The sequence below is a fragment of the Drosophila sulfurigaster genome, chromosome 2R (genome assembly GCF_023558435.1).
Source record: "Drosophila sulfurigaster albostrigata strain 15112-1811.04 chromosome 2R, ASM2355843v2, whole genome shotgun sequence".
Classification (NCBI taxonomy): domain Eukaryota; kingdom Metazoa; phylum Arthropoda; class Insecta; order Diptera; family Drosophilidae; genus Drosophila; species Drosophila sulfurigaster.
In genome coordinates, this window is record NC_084882.1 from 17,294,346 (window position 1) to 17,313,041 (window position 18,696).

Genomic DNA, 18,696 nt, shown 5'->3' on the forward strand with positions numbered 1-18,696 from the left:
TGCGCTCTCTCAAAGTTTTCCATTTTCTTTTTATGCCGCTGCCAGCCTGCTTTTTGCACTTATTTTACGCTCTATTGTTCGTTTTGTCGGCCACGTCCGGCGCACTACTTGCTCGACCTTCTGGCTGACCGGCTTGGCTCGGACTGCCAGCCTGCCAGCCTGCCAGAGTGTTCGGTCAACCCATTCATATTTTCGGCTCTTTTCCTTTTTGCAAAAGTAATACAAATGGAATTAAATTTCTCTATCGTCCGACTGTGTTGCCAGCGGCTGCTCTCGCGTTTGGCTACTTGCAATCCTCGCATAATTAACAAATAGCCCATCAATTGGCCACAGTTTTGTCTTGTCTTCTTTCAACTGTCGAGTGTCGAGTGTCGACTGCCGATTGTCGACTGTCGAGTGGCAATCCCTGTGGTGCTGCTCGGTAACAGCTAATTCAATATGCGGTAGCTGACTGACAATGTAATTTGCATAAATTGACATTGAATGCAAATTTTACATCGCGATGCGCGCCACTATGAAAGTTATTTCCGTTGCAAGTGAAATCACAAAAAAAAAAAACACAAAAATTCAGTGCAACGCAAAAAAACAAAACGGGGGGGAAAAAAAAACAACAGCAAACTAACTCGAAAATCGGCAAGCTAAGCGTTAACAAACAAAAGTCGATAACGAAATACGAGAACTCCTCTCGATTTGTATAAAAAATCAAATTAGTGTGCAGCAACATCAACAGCAAGAGCAACAACACCAGCACAAGGGCAGCAGCGCAGTAACTGTAACTGTAACTGAATTCGGGTAACGATGAAGCATCAAAGGTTTACCTCCCCGCCCCCTCTACACTCCCCATCACAATTTATGTGGCAGTGGGTGGTGTGAAGAAGTGTGCCGCGCATGGACAGCAATCAACCCTTGCTGATGTTGTGCAGTTACGAATGTAGCGCCTTTTGCTTTTCGTTTTTTGCCAAACGATACCCATTCAAATTCAATCAGATGGGTATCACAAAGTGACAACATTTTTTTGACTGGAATTAAAAGCTAAATGCAAAAAAATAGTACATCTTTTATAACTATGTCACTATTACATCTTCTCAAGTATTTTATTTCACAGATAAGTTTAAAAAACTATTTGAAATTATATAAACAATATTTTCCATATTCTATTTTCCCATATTTCACAGCACAACTTTCAGTCAACCCTTCCCCATCTGAAACAATTTTTTTGGGTTTTTTTTTCGCTCGCCAGTTGATGGCGGCTTGACAAGGCTTTTATCGGATTTGCGTGCTTTGCTCCCCAGGATGGTGAGAAATATTTAAAAATATGTAAAATTGGCGGATTGTAACGGGTTACGTGAGCAAATGAAGGGAAAGCCAAAAAGGACGAATATTTAATCGTAGTTGGCGAATAGATTAAGTTAAATGCAAAAATGTGAGATATCTCAATGAAGTATGACTAATAGAACTATTGACAGACATGACGGGTTATTGACATGGCCAACTCAATTGCTAGATAAAAAATACATTAATTGAAGAAGACATCGGCGTTTTATTTTACACACTCTCTTTCGATTTCGCATAGTAGAAATTTGTTTCAATGAGTTGACATTTCATTTTGGCAGTAATTTTTTATTGCGCAAGCAAATGTTAATGGCATTAACGCCATGACAAAATCGTGTCAAATGGTTGTGAGCAATTACATTGAATTTTGCATTTACATTTCATGCAGCAATGGCAGGCGGTCTCTTATGCAGCATTTAATAATTGCGCATACGCACCGTTGCACTTTAAAGAGGCCGCATTTCAAGTGGAAGACAACTTCACAAAGTGCCATCGTACATTAGACACAACAGTAAAACAACAATGGCAAAATGGCTCAACAATATGTTGGCATGTGTGTGAGTATTTGTTACTTTGCCGTTAGTGTCTTGTGTCCATTGTCTTTTATTCAGATTTTAACTGCAGCGTCGGGTGGCAAGCGGGGGGATGGGGGCAAAATGAATGTTGTACATGCAGCGAACATGCTTGCGCCTTATTCTGATATTCTGACTTTGTGTCCAAGCCAGCCCGCGGGCACTTCATCTAACTAACAACACAGAAAAGAACAGAACAGAGCAGAACAGAAGCACGGCAAACGGCGTTTCTAGTCAAATTAACCTGCATAGCTAAATACTTCTACTATAGAACATTCACATACTTCCCTTCCTATCCATGCCACCTTTATGCTTGCATGCCTTTGTTGCTGCCCGGTGCATTGTTGGCAGCTCTCATTGTTGTTGTCACTCGGCAACATTAACGAAACTGAGCCAATCTTGCAGAAACACGCAAGAATCTCACTCTCTTGTACTACAACAATCACTCAAGTATTGCCCTCAAGTCATTCACCCATTGGAAGGGTAAATAACATGGATATTTTTTAACATCTAGACAAGACATCTTATTCAAGAGTATTTAGTAATATTGCATATGTCATTAAACAAATTAAAGTTCCTTGTCCTCTTCCTGCTCTTGTTGTGTATACGAAAATTTGCAACTCATGCTATCTTCAGACCTGTCTAACGATTCCCGTCTTGTAATTGTATGCAAACAATGTTACCGACTCCCATGTTCTATGTAAATAAGCTGACAGTGAAATGCTAAACAAAACAGCAACAGAAACAGAAACCTTACCATTTAGGTGTCGAGCAGATGGAGGTTGGAGGTAACACACACACACACGAGTTGGCGAGTTTTGTCCTCATTGAGTTGTACATATCAGGTACACACTGTTACGGGGGAGCAAATGTTAATGAATCAAAGGCAATAATGGCCAACAATTTCTGCCAACTACAAAGGAAAACAGGAAGCGCACGCAGACCTCCTCGACTCCAGGCACCAGCACCAGCGCCGACACCAAACACCAAGCACCGACACCATCAACAGCTGTGACTCTGATTCAGCGTTGAAGATTGAGATTGAGGTAGGGATGTGGCACGTGTGCCTGCTGATAACGAGAGAGCGAGCGAGCGTAAGCTACAAAAGTCATGCATAATTAATCATTTGTTAATTATAGACCTGACCAAAAGTGCGAGTGTATACACTTCGCATCATCTATGTAATATGCATGTACACACACATATTTGACACCTGCGAAAGTAATTACCTTTGTTAACTTTCGAGTTGTTTAGTTTTTTCGCGTGTGTGTGTGTGTTTGAGCTCATTATACGCGATAGGTGGGGAAAAGGAAGTTGACTGTGGTGTAGGGTCGATGTTGGTGCCCACGCTATGACATTAATGTCAGCGACAGTTATATAAATGAACTTTTCGCAATACTCCCACAAGAGCAAACCAGCTGGCTGGCAAAAGTGCCTGTCTGCATGTGTAAGTGTGTGTGGTGTGTGTGTGGAGAATATAGTTCAAATGGATGCATCTCGCTGGCTGCTCTGACTCGTCTGTCTTTGCTGCTACAAATGCCAGGATATGCCTGGCCAGCTGCGTAAGTACGTCTCTGTGTCTGTCTCACTATGTGTGTGCTTCGAGTATGCGTGTGTGTGTGTGTGCCAATGTACCATGTTTGCTGCGGAACAGGAAATGAGCACCTGCTGCTTATTTATATTTTCCGCTCACTTGAATGTAAAATTACATGATATTTTTATTTTTATTTTCACAGTTGCTGCTGCTGTTGCTGCTTGCCACTTGTAGTCTGGCAATTTTTGTGTGAAAATATTTTTAGTGGCCCATTTGAAGACAGCTGGGCGCAGCAGTAAGGAACGAACAAAATTAATGCTTGCATTTAAAGAAGCTGCCCTCAGTCTTTGAAATACTTTAATTGTTTTCCGCTAAATGTATATTTAATAACATATTTTGTTTCCTAATTCAATACCAATATTACTTAGTTCAGCATATGCTTAAAATACTCACTGACCGCAATGTGAAAAGGTTGCCAGCAATTGTTAACTGCCAGTAAAACAAACCACTTCACAAAAAGTTCCCTATTCGCTGGTTGTTTTGGTGCAATGTGAGAACCACATCGCTTGGTGGAGCGCAGGTCACGAGTTCGTTTGGAGGGCAAGTGTGGGAAGGATCGCAGTTCAGTGCCAAAAATGTCCATGGTCATTTGTGTTGTAGTTGGGGTCGCGTTTGACTAAAATGTTTTCCTCCCTTTTTGTGTTGTGAGTCTGGTTTTTTTTTTTCTGCGCACATAAATTGTTGCCATTTTTTGAATTTAAGCCAACAATTTGTTTGCTGGTCAGCCAACACTCGGCCAAACGCTCTGAGCACATAAAATTATGCGCCAGTTAATTGCAGTTGTTATTGCTGTTGTCGTTGTTGCTGCACATGATTGCGCTTATTGGTTAGCAGCATAATCAAATGTGCAACTTTTCTGACTCTGCTGCTGCTGTTGCTACTGGAACAACCGCATGAAAGTTTAATTACAAATTGCATATTTTTGGCCAACACTGAGCACTGACTACTTACTACACACACGACTGAGCCACATGAGTACGTAAAATGATTCACTGCCAGGCTTCATAAGAGCAAATTTAACTTGAGCCATAATTAAACTGCCAGCAAGTTTTTAATGCACTTTCTTTACTGGAGCTCTCTATTTCTCTACCTGCTGGCAACACTTTCTACAGCTCCTAATCAGGCACTCGTTGTTATTATACCTGCTACCTGTATTGTAGATGGGCATTATAACTTTGTGCATTCAGGAAATGTATGCAACAGGCACAAGAGGTCATATCTGACTCTGCAGACCGGGCTTGCTGCTTTCGTTGACTATCCTTCGGAATAATTTTGTTTTGTTTTATATATATATATATATATTTGGTATATTTAAGAAATAAAAGTGTTCTGTTTTGCTTTTAATGAAAATGGGGAGCGGCATCTCACAGTCGAGCAAACTCGACAGTAGCCTTCTTACTTGTTTTTTTTGTAGGGTGTGCAAACAGTCAACGCGTAGGACTCATTAAAAATAATACGAAGGTGGATAAAGGTGAACGGTGCAAGCAAACAAACAAGCGGCTCGTCTTGCAGCACTAAGAAAATTTTTTAAATATAATTTTTTTTCTCTTTGCTGTACGTATATTTCTATGCTGCTAATCCTTGGGTGGGCCAATTGCACGGAAGCCACTGCGCTAACTTAATTTGCCAGTAGCAGCATAGTAGCGTAATTGCAGCAGCGTCAGAAGTAGCCAACAGACTGAGTTGTTAGCAAAACTTTTGTACATCTAACGTCTAATTGTAGGCGTCATTATTTGCAGAGGGGTTGTCTTCCCCGCCACGAATTCAACTTAAAGTCAGAGTTCAATGCACGGCAACCCTTTGCAGAAGTTTGCTATCTTTATTTGTATTTTTGTGCATTTCCCAACTACTCATAGTCATGGCATAATTACAGTTTAAATTAAAGCTCAAGCTGCTGGAGTTGGCTGCTTGGCTCATAAGTCGACTTGGGTTTAACATTTCATTTAATATTTAGCCAAGTTAGTCGAGCCCATAAATCAATGCCAAACAACATGCTTGGGCTTTGGGGAGCGCCCCATATGAATACTCAAGTGTGTCTCGACACTGACGCACGAGCAACAAATGGGACAAATTTCCATTTCTATCCAATGCCGCATAAATGGCACATAATTTACGATACGATATGAGGCAACGCAACGCAGCGGCAACAGCTAACCAAATATGCAGCTAACCGTCCAAAATGCTGGTAACAATATTAGTTAGCGTGTGAGCAGCAAAAGCAACAACAACAACGCACAACACTAGCAAAAACAGAAACAGAAACAACAGCAAGTACAACATGAGCTGTGAGTAAAGTTTACATTTAGTGTTGTTGTGTGCGTGTGTGTGTGTGTGTGCGTATGGCGTCAATGTGTGAAGTAATTAATTACAAAGCAACTGATGTGAATCTGTGAGTGTGTGTGTGTGTGTGCTGTTCCTGCTCCTGCTGCTGCTGTGTATCTCTGTCTCTGTCTGGGAGTGTGCGTGTGAGCTAAGTTTTCGTGTGCTTGGGTGTTGGATTATGATGCATGATCGTGTATACGTTTCGTATTGTCACACGCACACTTACCCAAATCACACACACACACACACACACACCGGCACACGCACATATTGGTTAAGGTAACGTTATCTAGGTACTTATAAATGTGCGTTTGTTGGCTGTAACCGAAAATTGGATTGATTTACACATCAGGTGAGAAACGAGCGAACGCGTCAATGCCCAAAATGCATTTCATTAATTAGCCACGCCAACAGAGAGATAGAGAGAGTCTGCGATGAATAATTGTGTCTCTGACAATTTAAAGCCAAGAAAAACACACATACACACACACAGACACAGAGCATTATGCTTAAGTCGAGCTGTCATATTTGCAGTAATAACTTAACATAATGCAATCACATTACGCTTAAATCAATTCCATTACATCAATCGAGTTTCGTGCTCCGCTCCGCTCTGCTCATCACTGACATTGTGTCGTGGGGCACAATTCATTAGCACTCGACTCGGCGAGTGGGCGTTGTCTTCTGAGTGCTAATTATATTCATCAGTGTCATGAGCAATTCGATTTAAAATGTATGCATGTAATATGCTGGCTATGCTGGGTTTTGGAGCATATTTATGAGAGTCACACACGTGATGTGTTGTCCCCTCCCCGGAAAAAAAATACCAGAAAACAAAAGCACAGCGAAAACAGCTGCGGGCTAAACAGCGACGCGTCGGAGGGTTTTTGGGGTGGGAGGGGAAGTACATTTAAATTAATCACAGTAAAAGTGAATTGCCCAAAACAATGTAATATCCCGTTCAAGGGCCCGTGGGAGTAGATGGGCGACAAACAAACAAAAATCTGTAAATGCCTAGCTATAGCTATGGCTATGGCTATGACGATGGCAATGGCAATGGCTGCCACCCCAGAGAACAATGTGCTAGGCCTGAGTCCGTGACGAAACCAAACCAGAACTGTCACAGTGTTGTACGAATGTATGTGTGTTAGTTCATGCATGCTTGCTTTACACTCTCTCTCTATGTGTGTGGGTGGGTGGCTGTGTGTGTGCGTGCGGTTGCTCAAATTAAAACAAAGTGTCGTGCGTTTGATGAAAATGTAACGCGCTTTGCTTCTGCTGCCAATGTCGCTGCCAACGTCGCAGTCAGCGTTTGCTGCTTGCGACGCACATAAATGCTAATTGGCTTAAATGTGCGTGTGCTTGTGTGCATGGGGGTGTGCTTGTATGTGTGTGTGGGTGTGTACGTCCTTTGGGTAAGCTTTTGCTACAAGCGGCTGCATATGCGGTTGGCTTGGCATTTTCAGGTGTTCAAACTAAAACATTTTATAGTTTGGTTAATTGTCAAAGCTGCGAGGCCACCAAAAATGTTTCAAATGGTTGACAGAGGAGGGAATGAGCGATGTGGGTAGGACGTTGCCTCAAACCATTTATGACTTAATTATTCGATGGTTTTTGCGGCAACGTAGTAGATGATTATTGAGCACAACATGCAGACAACATGAGCAGGAGCAGAAGCAGACAAGAACAAGCACATGCTGCGCCCTCAAGCAAAAAAACTGGCACAAACACAACTAGCTAACGAGTGTTCTATGCGAATGAAGTGGGAAAAGCTGAGAGAAAGAAAGCGGCGGAAAGCGTAAAGAAACGTAAAAATCTTGTGAAAATTGAAAACAAGTGAAATAAAGTGATTTGGCGCAACATTTGTGCGTACGCGTGCGTTTTCTATTCATTCAGCGAGCGAGCGAATGTTTTTCGCCTTTTGTGTGCCCACAATTCGATGGGATTTTATGTTTATTTGCCTTCACTCCATTACGACTTTATGCTCTTTAGCAGACAATCAACATTGTTGCTGTTGCCTCCTCATCTTCTTGTTGTTTGCTTCCTATTTTGTTGTTGTCTGTTGGACTCGCAACTTGGACGTGGTTCTAAATGTGAATGTGGTTGTGGGGGAGTTGCTTCTCTCGTCTTGTGGCAAGGACAATGCCCGTGCAAAAATGCAAATTACAATTGGAATGGGCGCGAGACTCGAATGACTGAATGAATGATTGTCATTGCGAGAGCAATAGAAAGAATTTGAAGCGTTGCGCATTGCCTTGATAAATAGCGAGCGCTTGGCCTGGCTTTTCTAGTTATCCCCCATATATGCCATAATTTATGCAAATTAATTTATAAAAATAAAATAACAGAAAAAAAAAAAGAGAAAAGGCAGGGCAATCTATGGCCATAGACTCGTAGACATATTTCACGCAAGTGCGACAATTTTCGCGTTTATGGCCAGCGAAAAGTACATAAATATAGTGCGCCTTAAAGTAGACTCATTTATATGGCTTTATGCGCAATTTCAGGCGCTGACATTTATGATGTATTGTTATATACATATGTACACATCTATATGTGTCCATATATGCGTGTGTGTATGTGTGCGCACGATGTGAATGTGTGAGTCGTCATAGCAACTGACATGCTTCTGACGAATAGCTGTGCCTGACTCTTTGACTGAATGCTTCAGTCGGCTTCTCGGCTACTCTGTCTAAGACCGCCGGGCATTCGAGCAGACTTTTCATACACATATATATATTATATATATATATATATATATATGTACATATGATATTCACCTGTCCGCCGTGACATTATGATACGAACAGCATTGTCTTGTCGAATATGTGTCGCAGTAGGCGGCACATTAAATGCTAAACATGTAAGCAAAAGGTATTTCATAAAAAATCAAATTGTATCGTTTTAAGCAACTCTTGAAAGTTTGCTGCTTGTTTTGAATTAAGTAAAAATCAAATATTAAAATGCCTGAGAAGCCAAGCCCATCAAAGACAAGCCCCACCGCCCCAAAGCCTGTGAGTGGTGTCAAGGATGCGAAGCCCAAGGATGCGAGACCCAAGCCACCTCAGCCGGTGTTGCGAACTCCACCGACTATCACACACGACAGGGTAAATGAAAAGTACAATTTAATATTCCGTATTCAACATAATGCTTTAACAAATGCAGATCTGGAAGATAATGAAAATGTAGCGTGAAATAGCAGCAAGATGGCAAGTTAAGTAACGAGTAGTTTTCACATACCGGAAGTGTGGAACAAACAAATTTTTATTTACCTTCTTGTATTTTTAAGATGCTATTAAATACGAATTGCCGTTAGAACTTTTTCCCTTTTCATGCGCTGAATAAAGCGCAAATTTCCCACTACACTCTTATATTTCCCTTCGACAGCCTGGAAAGCCGCCTCCGCGCATGTGCGTCGAATAAAGAGCACAACGTGCTCTTGGGAAATTTACTCTGCTTGGTCAATATTTGTGGCTTAAAGCGCTGCAAGGCAATATTGCACAAAAAAAACTTGTGCCACAAGACATCTTTGTGTTATTGTAAATTGAAATTATCTCAACGAAACACAAAATTAATATTAAGTACTTGTAATTAATAAGAAGTATTTGTAAGTGGGCAAATCTTTGGCTGATTATAAGTATAAGTGGAGTGAGGAGAAGGAGTGTACTTAAGCTGTAGAAAACACAAATATCAAAGTACTTGAACTAGTTATTTGTATTTGCATTTGCATTGACTCAAGTGCTGTAAGAATCCTCGGCAAACTCACAAACAAACAGCAGCAAAGCTAAAATAAAAGTGCTTGGGATAGGCCCACTTCTCGGTGCCTCAAGCATCATCAAGTCAATGCAATTTAAACCAAAACAAACTCAAATGCCGAGCCCGACGAGCCACTTCCTACATGGCTGCGACGAGCTAGCGAGCGAGCGAGCGCTCCACAAATGAATTTTACTTTCATTCGGAATTGAGTGAAAACGATGCTGAAACTGACGAGGGCAAACCGACGGAAAATATCCCTAAAAATTGCGCTCGCATCGACCGAGCGAAAGGACATTTCGGGATTCGTGCCAGTTTTTGCCAATAGCGCTGCTCAGTTTCGTATTCGTATCGGAACGTGGCGCTACGCCGTGCTCAAGGATATACGCGCCCAGGACAAACGTCAGGCAGCAACACAAAAAAAAAAAAATATATATAGAAGAAAATAATAAAAGCACAACCCGACACAACCGCTAACTGTCTCTGTGTCTGTGCCAGTAGTGAGTGCGCAAGTGAGTGTCGCTTTGTTTTTGGCCATTTAATTTTATTAGCGTGCGCGATGCGTCATGAAATGAATTGCAAAATGCAAAATACAAAAACCCAAAAATGCCAAAATGCAAAATACAATAAATGCGAAATTAATTATTTATTAAATTCGGCATATGCATAAACGCATCGTATTATCATATCGTACCGTATCACATACAACAGAGAGCACCGAGCGAGTGCTGTTGTTTTAACGCTTGATTGAAATGTTAAATAGATATTAAAAATTGATGCTCCTCGGCAAGTTCGCTGTCGTTGTCGTTGTCGTTACCGTTGTTGTTGCTGTGGCTGTTACTGTTGCCGCTGTTGTTTGTTCTTTTCAATTGTAATCTTCAGACCACGCGACGCCAGAGCAGGTCGGAAATCGGCCCAAGGATCGACCGGTTGACTGAGTCCTCCCCAAGTCTCCCCAGCCGAAGTCGTGCGTGTGTATGACTTTATTAAAATTGTAAATTGTAAATCCACAACGACGGCTAAAAGTATAACGCGCGTGTTCAACTCGAGGTTTTTTGCACATTGTTTGTCGACTTTCATAAATAATTATATTCGCCTCGCCATCGACATTGCTTGCGTTCATGTTCAACTTCTCGATCTCGGTTCTCGGTCTCCGGCTCCGGCTTCGTCTTGTTTTTCTTCTTGTTCTCGCTCTTCGTCTCGTTTGTTGTGCTCCTTATCGCGATTAAAAAAAAAACAACAAAAATATGCAATTTCATTAAATATTTTCCAATGCACGGTAACGATAAATCCTAGCTTAACGCGTATAACGGTGTAAAAAACAATGCTCGAAAATAAAAGTAATAACAAGCATACGACACGTTGTTCTCCTCCATCGTTGACAATTGTCAATGTTTATTGAGCGGCTTGCATTTAATTAATGAAGTGTGCATGTAAGTTGCATAATTATTCATCATTCTACCCATTGTTATACACTTTGCCTTCAAACAGAGTCCCACAAATAACGCAATTGTTTCGCGCACTCAAACAAATTGAATAAATCATTTCATTTACGTTCTTTTCAATCGTTTTTCTTTTGATCATGATAGCAAAGTATAAATATATTTTGCATTCAATATGCACAACTTGTAAGCTTTGTCAAGCGTTATATTTTGATTACATTTTATTTGCAATTGACTGTAAATATTGTAGTTAATTGCACAGGCTTAATTTCAGTTATCGGCCAATTATTACACGTGCCTGTAAATTGAGCAACGCTCTAGGTATTTTGGGTGTGCCATAGGCTCAATGTCCATGCCAACGCCCACCTTAATTGCTGGATAATGACCGTTTGCACAGGACGACTCATAGCGTTTACCACATTCCATGACAATAGACTTCATTCAGCTCGAATGAGCGGACAATTCTTGGTATCAGAAAAATGGCAACTTTCGTTTTCAGTAATACATAATATGTATGATTCTGAGTAATTATTATTTGCTTTATTGCAAACAGTTTACTTCATTGAAATGTTCATTCTGTAAATTTCGAGAGTGTATTAAAAACGAAATGTTGCGCCCGATTAAACAATTTCTCGTAGTAAATCGTTTTGGAATTCACAAACGGAATTTAGAGCATTTAAAGTTGCAAGTGAAAAATGGAAAGAGTAATGTGGATAAGAAGTGTAATCAGTTAGCTGTCGGTGCATATATAAGCGGCCTCTCATAACATTTGCCAAAATCCTAGAGCTAAACTCAACGCTTAGGCTGGCTGAAAAGCAGACAGGCAGATATGCAGTCAAAGGTTGATGGGAGTATTCAACTGGCTTATTTATAAGAGCAGAGGGTAAGCACTTTGGCCACACTCAATGCATAGATTGTGAGGATGTGACGACTGGGAGCAGGAGCTGGTGCAAGTCGTCTCCAAAGCTTCATTCACCTTTTTTAGCCAACTGCACGTTTTATAATATTTATGCATGTGCCTGCCAACTGGACCAGCACTCATGAACTGGCTTAGAGTCTGAAAGAGGGGCTGAGAGGCGGCTTGAAAATCGCTGCACCAATGCCGCCAGAGTGTAGTGTGTGTGTTGAGAGAGTACACAGAACGTACCAAGCTCGTATACAACATGCGCATATAGTATGCATGTATATTGCCAAAAGTAACACTCCACACTCTGAAGTGCAGCCAGCCAACCAGCCAGCTAGCATGCAGGACGGTGCATATTCTAGTGGCAAGCGGCACAGCTTGGTAGGCGCATCTAAAAATTACATTTAAAAGTATTTTGCCTGGCATACTGGAACTGAATAAATACCTAGGCACCTAAGCAAACATGAAAACCAGATCAAAAGTAACAGCCACAGCAGAAGTTGAGCACAGTTCAGGGACTGAGAATGGGAGTGGGACTTTGAACAAGCAGCGTCGAGCGATAGCAACAGATGCCACAACAATTGCCATTTAAATGGACAACAAGAAAACAGCAACAGCAACAACTACTACAAAAACAAACTGTGCACAAACAAGTGCTGGGGCAGAGGACACGCATGAAAATGAAATCGCTCAGCCATGATATAAGATAGAATAAAATGTAAATTTCTGTGTATATTCTGTACACAGACATTGTAGAACCAACTACCGCACGTACACACACATACACAGCGTCACACAGCTTACATATTTATGCAGCTCAACAATTTTTGACAGTGTATCATCAGAGAGCTAGATGCGAAGGACAAGCGCACAGTGGGACAAATCTGCACTGAAAGGGCGTGCATATCTTTCAGCAGAAACAAACAGCAACAACATGAGAAGCAGCTGCACAAATTGATCCATGGCTTGGCATTTTAACTGCTTTCTATTTCTTGGTCGTAAAAAACTTGGTTTTTATAAACAATTCCCTTGGCCATGCCCAGACTAACGCCCATGACTTTGTGTTGAACTGTTGCAGTGGCCGTTTGTTTTGCTTATTCCCATTTGTTGCTTGCTTACTCTTGTCCAAATTTATTACAGCCACTGGAGAAAGAAACGAAAAACTTTCTATGCCAAGCTGCAGCAACATTCAACGTTCATTTTTTGTTGCTCATGTTTTCGTATTTTTTTCCTAGCTTCTTTTTTTCCCATACAGTCTTTTGCATTCGGCGCTTGTATTTGGCCTTTTGTCACAAAGCTTTAACACATAAAAATGTTATTGCCCGATATGTAGTTGTAGCTTATGCTGATTTGTGTTGACCTAGAATTGTTGCACTGCCAAGTGCTGCACAGCCAGTACAACGCAAAAAGAAAATATGAACGAAAGAAAGAAAAGTCATGAAATGTTATGGCTTTAATGCTGATTTAGGAGTACTTCAAAGTTTCAGTCTATGTCAAACGTGATGGACACAAACTGCCATCATTTTAAACCTTCTATCAGATTGCCAAGCCAAAGAGGCAATAATTATTATTTAGAGTCTAACAAATTTGTTGATTTTTCTTTTCTGATAACATCGCTATCAACTGGGGCACTTAACAATTTTTTTGAACAATTTTCTAATTGCTTAGGAGCGTAACCTTTTCGTGTGAAATTAGCGCCCATTCCCAGCGATTTTAATAGCTGCTTTTAACACTTACTAAGTCCGTTCAAAACGTTTTAGCTGGTTTCCTCTCATCAACATTACACTTAATTTGCCTAACCAAACTGCCCCGAAATAACGATCTACGAACTTTTCAACGCAAATATGCACCCACACACACACACACACACACACACACAGTTTGTACAAAGTTTTAACGGTTATCTGTTGTCTATCAGCAAATTTTATGCGATTTTGTTTACCTATTTTAATGAGTACCAAAAAATACTCGCACAAAAGAGAGAACAGAGAGACAGAAAGACGAAAATGAAAACGAAAATGAATACAGTGGGCCGTAAAACCTAACGAAAAACCAGGTCAAAGTAAACAAAATAAAATAGAAGGAAAATTTATGCAAAACTCAAAAAACGCACGAAAAGTGCGATTAAAATCAACTGCAAGTGCCTCATGTATATATGTGTGTGTGAGTGTGTTGTGTGTGAAAATAGCGTGTGTTGTATCAAATTTAAATACACAACAGTAAAATAATGAATTCTTTTGTTTGTGTTTGCCGCTCCGTCGTTGTCCATGTGGGCGTTCCAGAGAGCAACAAAATCAACACAAAACAAAAACCCGACTATACCGAAAACAAAACAAAAACAGAAGCAAAACAATACAAAGTGCGGCAACAAACAAAATGAAAGAAATACGTGCGTGTGTGTGTGTGTGAGTGTGTGTAATATAGAATTTTAAAGAACGAGATTTGCAAAGCGAAAGGAAAATTATGCATAGTTCTTGCTGTTGTTGCTGGCTTTGACACACAGGAAATGTACTTCAACCGAAATTGTAGATTACTTCACTTTCAACTCGAAAGTTTGAGCTCTCTTGCAGCCCAATAAATTATTAAATGCCTTGGACCTTGCCTTCACTGGCCAACGAGACCATTTGAATGGCTTTCCAAGTTCCTTTTGTTACCCCAGCTAATTGCACGCCTTTGTGTTCAAATACGAAAAAGCAATTAAACTTTTGTGTTCAGCTGTGAAGGCTCACATAATTACATAGCGTACAAAAATGAAAAGCAGCAACAGAAAAGAAAAAATCAAAAAATAAGTAATGTAAAATACACCAAAGGAATTATAATTTCCAGCGCTAATAACGAGCACAGAATAAGAGAGCGGCAAACAGAACAAACTTTTGTTTTCAGCTAAGAAAACGAAGGCGTTTCACAACGTGGGCGTGGCGACGGTCAAGGTGTTTGCTTGAATTTGAAGGTTGAACTCAAGATTCATATACTTGGTACTTATTGGTTCAGTTTGCGTTCAGATTCTGCCAACTGAATGCTAATAGCTCTATGCTCATATATTTCGAGAGAGACACATGCTCCGTATCTGTATCTATCGCCTCCAACCCGCTTCAAGTGGCTATCAATAAAACATTGCCTACCTTCAGGGGCGTGCCTTCAACCCATTACTTTAACTAGCCCGCATATTCAGACACACACAGGAATCCGTTCAGATAACGCTTGGCTTGTGAGCGCGTGTGTTTATATTAAGCTTATTCTGAGCATTTTATGTAGCCACAAATGCTGTGTGATAGCTCGACATGAGCTACACCTCTGCTGGCCTCAAATTTGCCGCGCAAATAAAAGTAAAAGCAAATAATGCACAGCAAACATTTCATTTAAACAATCAACGTCAATGATCTGTAAACAGCAATGAAAAGGGTTTTTACTACACACAATCAGACTCACACTCGAAACATTTCGGTGGCAAACAAAAGGCGTGCACACATCCAAGTATGCATACATCATACAAGGCACAACTCAACTCACAGACACACACACACATACAAGTAATATGTATATATTTTGTCGTTGGCGGCCATTGTGCATCGCATAAACACACACTTTAAAAACACATCAAGCATACGTAGCGTTGGCTTGGGCGTTGTGTATACGTGTGCAAGACACATTTGATATGAAGGTTGCTCGCGGGTCGCTGCCGGCCCACCAGCCGTGAAAATGTTTTATTCAACGGCAACAAACCAAACTAAATAGAACAGAAAATTGTGTGTCTACAGTCAGGGTAGCCACATACAACCACGTGCACAAATAAACCTACAACAGAACAACACAACTGAACACTACACACAACAAACTCAACGTTTCACATCACAAACGTATAACAGGGGGAAGTTCCGCCTCCGAAGTAGCAAAAACCTGCCTCGTTTTATTTTTTCACATCTCTCACAACACACACACACACACACACACACATGTAAAAAAAAGAGAAAATAAAATACAAAAAAACTAAAAATAAATAAGTCGAGAGCGAGAGCTGGAGCTAAAAGCATTGCCCACGGCAGCTTGTGGAGTGTAAGCCCAAATAGCATTATATAAATAAATCCTAAGCGAAATATTTATGCTAATTATGCAACATAAGCAGCTTGGCTACATTAAAGGCACTAATGTACAGGAATTTCCCGTATGTAGAAATTTTATTTAAAGCTGAAATTAAATCCATTTCACTTCATTAGAGCAGCAGTAGCAGCTGCATCAGTATCAGCAGCAACAGTCTTGCCCTTAGCTGCATGTTAAATTGCATAAAATTGACATGGAATACTTTTTTGTGTATGTGCCTTTTTGCTCTTTCTTAGCACTGAAGTAAACACATGTTTACAGCCGAGACTCTCAGCCAGGCTGGCAGAGCAGACGCAAACACTCTGGAGGGTCTTGGGTCTCGTCTTATGACTATATGAAAATGCTCATGTAATTATTAAGTGCTGCCTCTTTGCGGTGTATCTTGTCAGCTCAACCACAAACTTGCTTGCCTGCTTTTTTGTGGTTGTCTCAATACTCGTATGCAAAAGTGCCTCAACTGTGGCAACGGCAACGGCAAAGAAGACATGTGCTGCATTTTTTCACAGCTACATCTTGGTAAGTGCTGCTTGCCCTGAGGCGTATGCGCAATATTTTTGAGGCCAAATGTCGCAGCCACTGAGCCACATTGTCAACAAACTTGAGGGATTATCAGAGTCAACAAACTGAGGCAACTTAAGTCCGCTAGCGCTGGCTAACTTGGCCACACTTTTTACTACTATACACATACAGATATAGAAGTATATTTAAATATGCATTTACAGGGGCAAACATTTGCTTGGCTAAATCAAATTTGTGACCAACTGGCAACTGCTTTTTGCTTAACGAGTATTATTGCAGACTTGCCACACAGACTGGCAACTAATAATTTAATTTAATTTTGCCCTGCATCGACATATATAATATTGTACCTGCGGTCATTTGTGCAGAATTTAAATTTAATTTTGTTAATTTATTTGAGGCAATAAATTTGGCAGTAAAGACACATGTCAAGTCGTCCACCTATGAGTTACATTCATATGCACAGACATGTTAAAAATGCTGTGTATGTGTGAGTTGGCAAAATTAGAGCTCGCTTTAATTGAGTTTGTTAATATTTTAGCAATGGCCAGTGTACAACATTGCAGTGCTCTGCACGTTGGCCAGCCAAATGGCCAAATTGTTGCATGGCAGCTGTCAGCCAATTTTATGGTACAACTATAAGTGTATACGGTTGTGTGCGTGGCAAAAACTAATTAACTAGCTCTTCATACGACTCGTTTTATTTGTGTGTTATTGTGCTTGTGATTAATTTTGAACTATTAATATTTATGCTGCTTTTGCATAGAACGAATGAGCATGCAGCTGAAATCGAGCGACGACGACGACGACGACGGCAACGGTGACGGCGACATTTAGTTTTGCTGAGCACCCCAGACAAATGCCAGGCACAAAGCAACGGGGGCATCCCTTTAATGTTTCCGGGTCAGTCACAGCAGTCACTTCCCTTGAGCTCGTTGTCGTCGCTTTTGTTTGTCAGCATGGACGATGACACCGGCAGCCTGGCAGCCAGGCAGCCAACTGCACTGGGCAGGCAACCTCAGCTGGGCTGGGTTGATAGCAAACGCCGCTAGCTGCGCTTTTTACATTGCGACAGCATAGGCAACAGGAGGCAGCAGCAGCAGCAGCAGCAGAAGCAGACAAAGCGGCTGTCTGCCGTGCGTCCATTTGCTGTGCACTTGAGTGACTAAGCTGCTTCCGCCCAGTCTCCCAAGTCTCACTCACAGCCTCACACAATCTCACAGGCATTGCAGCCAGCCCAGCATTTCGCCTACTTCATTGCCATGTCCCGCTTACAAGGCAACAACACAAATAAGCACAAGCTGCCTTTGCGGATCGGACACCCACTCGGGGCGAGGCGAGCCGAGGCGAGGCGACAGTGCACATTTGCGTGTAGACAAATTGAGCAGGACATTGAATTGTCAGCAGCCCCGGCTTGCCCCAGCAGCTCCAGCATCACCGGCTACGCAACAGCCCTTGACGGTCTGACGACCACAGTTTTCTCCAGGACTTGCTTGGCTCTGGAATGTCCTTCTATGCAGTCGGTTGATTATATTGTTGACGTTGATGTTGATGAAGCATGATTTGGACTTTCATCTTTATTGCATTATACTTAAAAACTATTAGCGCCTGGCTGCGGAAGTTCCTGCAAAATGCCGTTCAACTATGCTCGTGGTCCAGGGTCCTTTTGCATAAAATGACTGCATTAGCTAAAACTGACGTTGATGCGGCTTTGGTTGCCACTGTCGCTGCACACTAATTTAATCATTCAATGTGCTGGCAGCATTAAATAGTTTAGAGTTTCGTTTTTGTTGCATTTCTACGCAAATTGAGATTATTGCCTTGAGGGCATTGAAATCTAATGTTGAATTTACTACTTAAACACAAATATTGATTTCCATATTAAAACATTGCGCAAAAGGAAGCTTATCAATTTATTATGCATAATGCTTGACTCAATTTAATGATGCTAATGTCTAACAATATAAATAACAAAGCGCTCGTTAACATGCATTATGCTTGTAAATAAATTTAACCAGCTAGAAAATAATGTTCGCCAGTCAATAGACAAATAGCTTCGGCCAAGGACCCGCTAACAAATCTACCACTAAAATGTTGAAAAGCTCGGCCAGCGTGAATCTTGATAGAGATAATTTATTAATACCATCAACGACAACAATA

At 41.1% G+C, this 18,696-nt stretch overlaps 2 protein-coding genes across 2 annotated transcripts in view; both read left to right on the forward strand.

The window, feature by feature from the left end:
- The first annotated feature begins 8,659 nt into the window (after positions 1 to 8,659).
- LOC133837712 (uncharacterized) lies at positions 8,660 to 9,138 on the forward strand. The gene is made up of 2 exons (XM_062268570.1): positions 8,660 to 8,927; positions 8,986 to 9,138. Exons 1-2 carry the CDS (start codon positions 8,784 to 8,786, stop codon positions 9,007 to 9,009), a joined length of 168 nt encoding a protein of 55 aa, XP_062124554.1. The 5' UTR covers positions 8,660 to 8,783; the 3' UTR covers positions 9,010 to 9,138.
- Positions 9,139 to 9,282: 144 nt separating this feature from the next.
- LOC133837713 (uncharacterized) overlaps positions 9,283 to 18,696 on the forward strand; it is an 82,504-nt gene continuing 73,090 nt past the window's right edge. Inside the window, 1 exon segment of the mRNA XM_062268572.1 lies at positions 9,283 to 11,006. The gene's annotated coding sequence lies outside the window, so the exon portion shown is untranslated.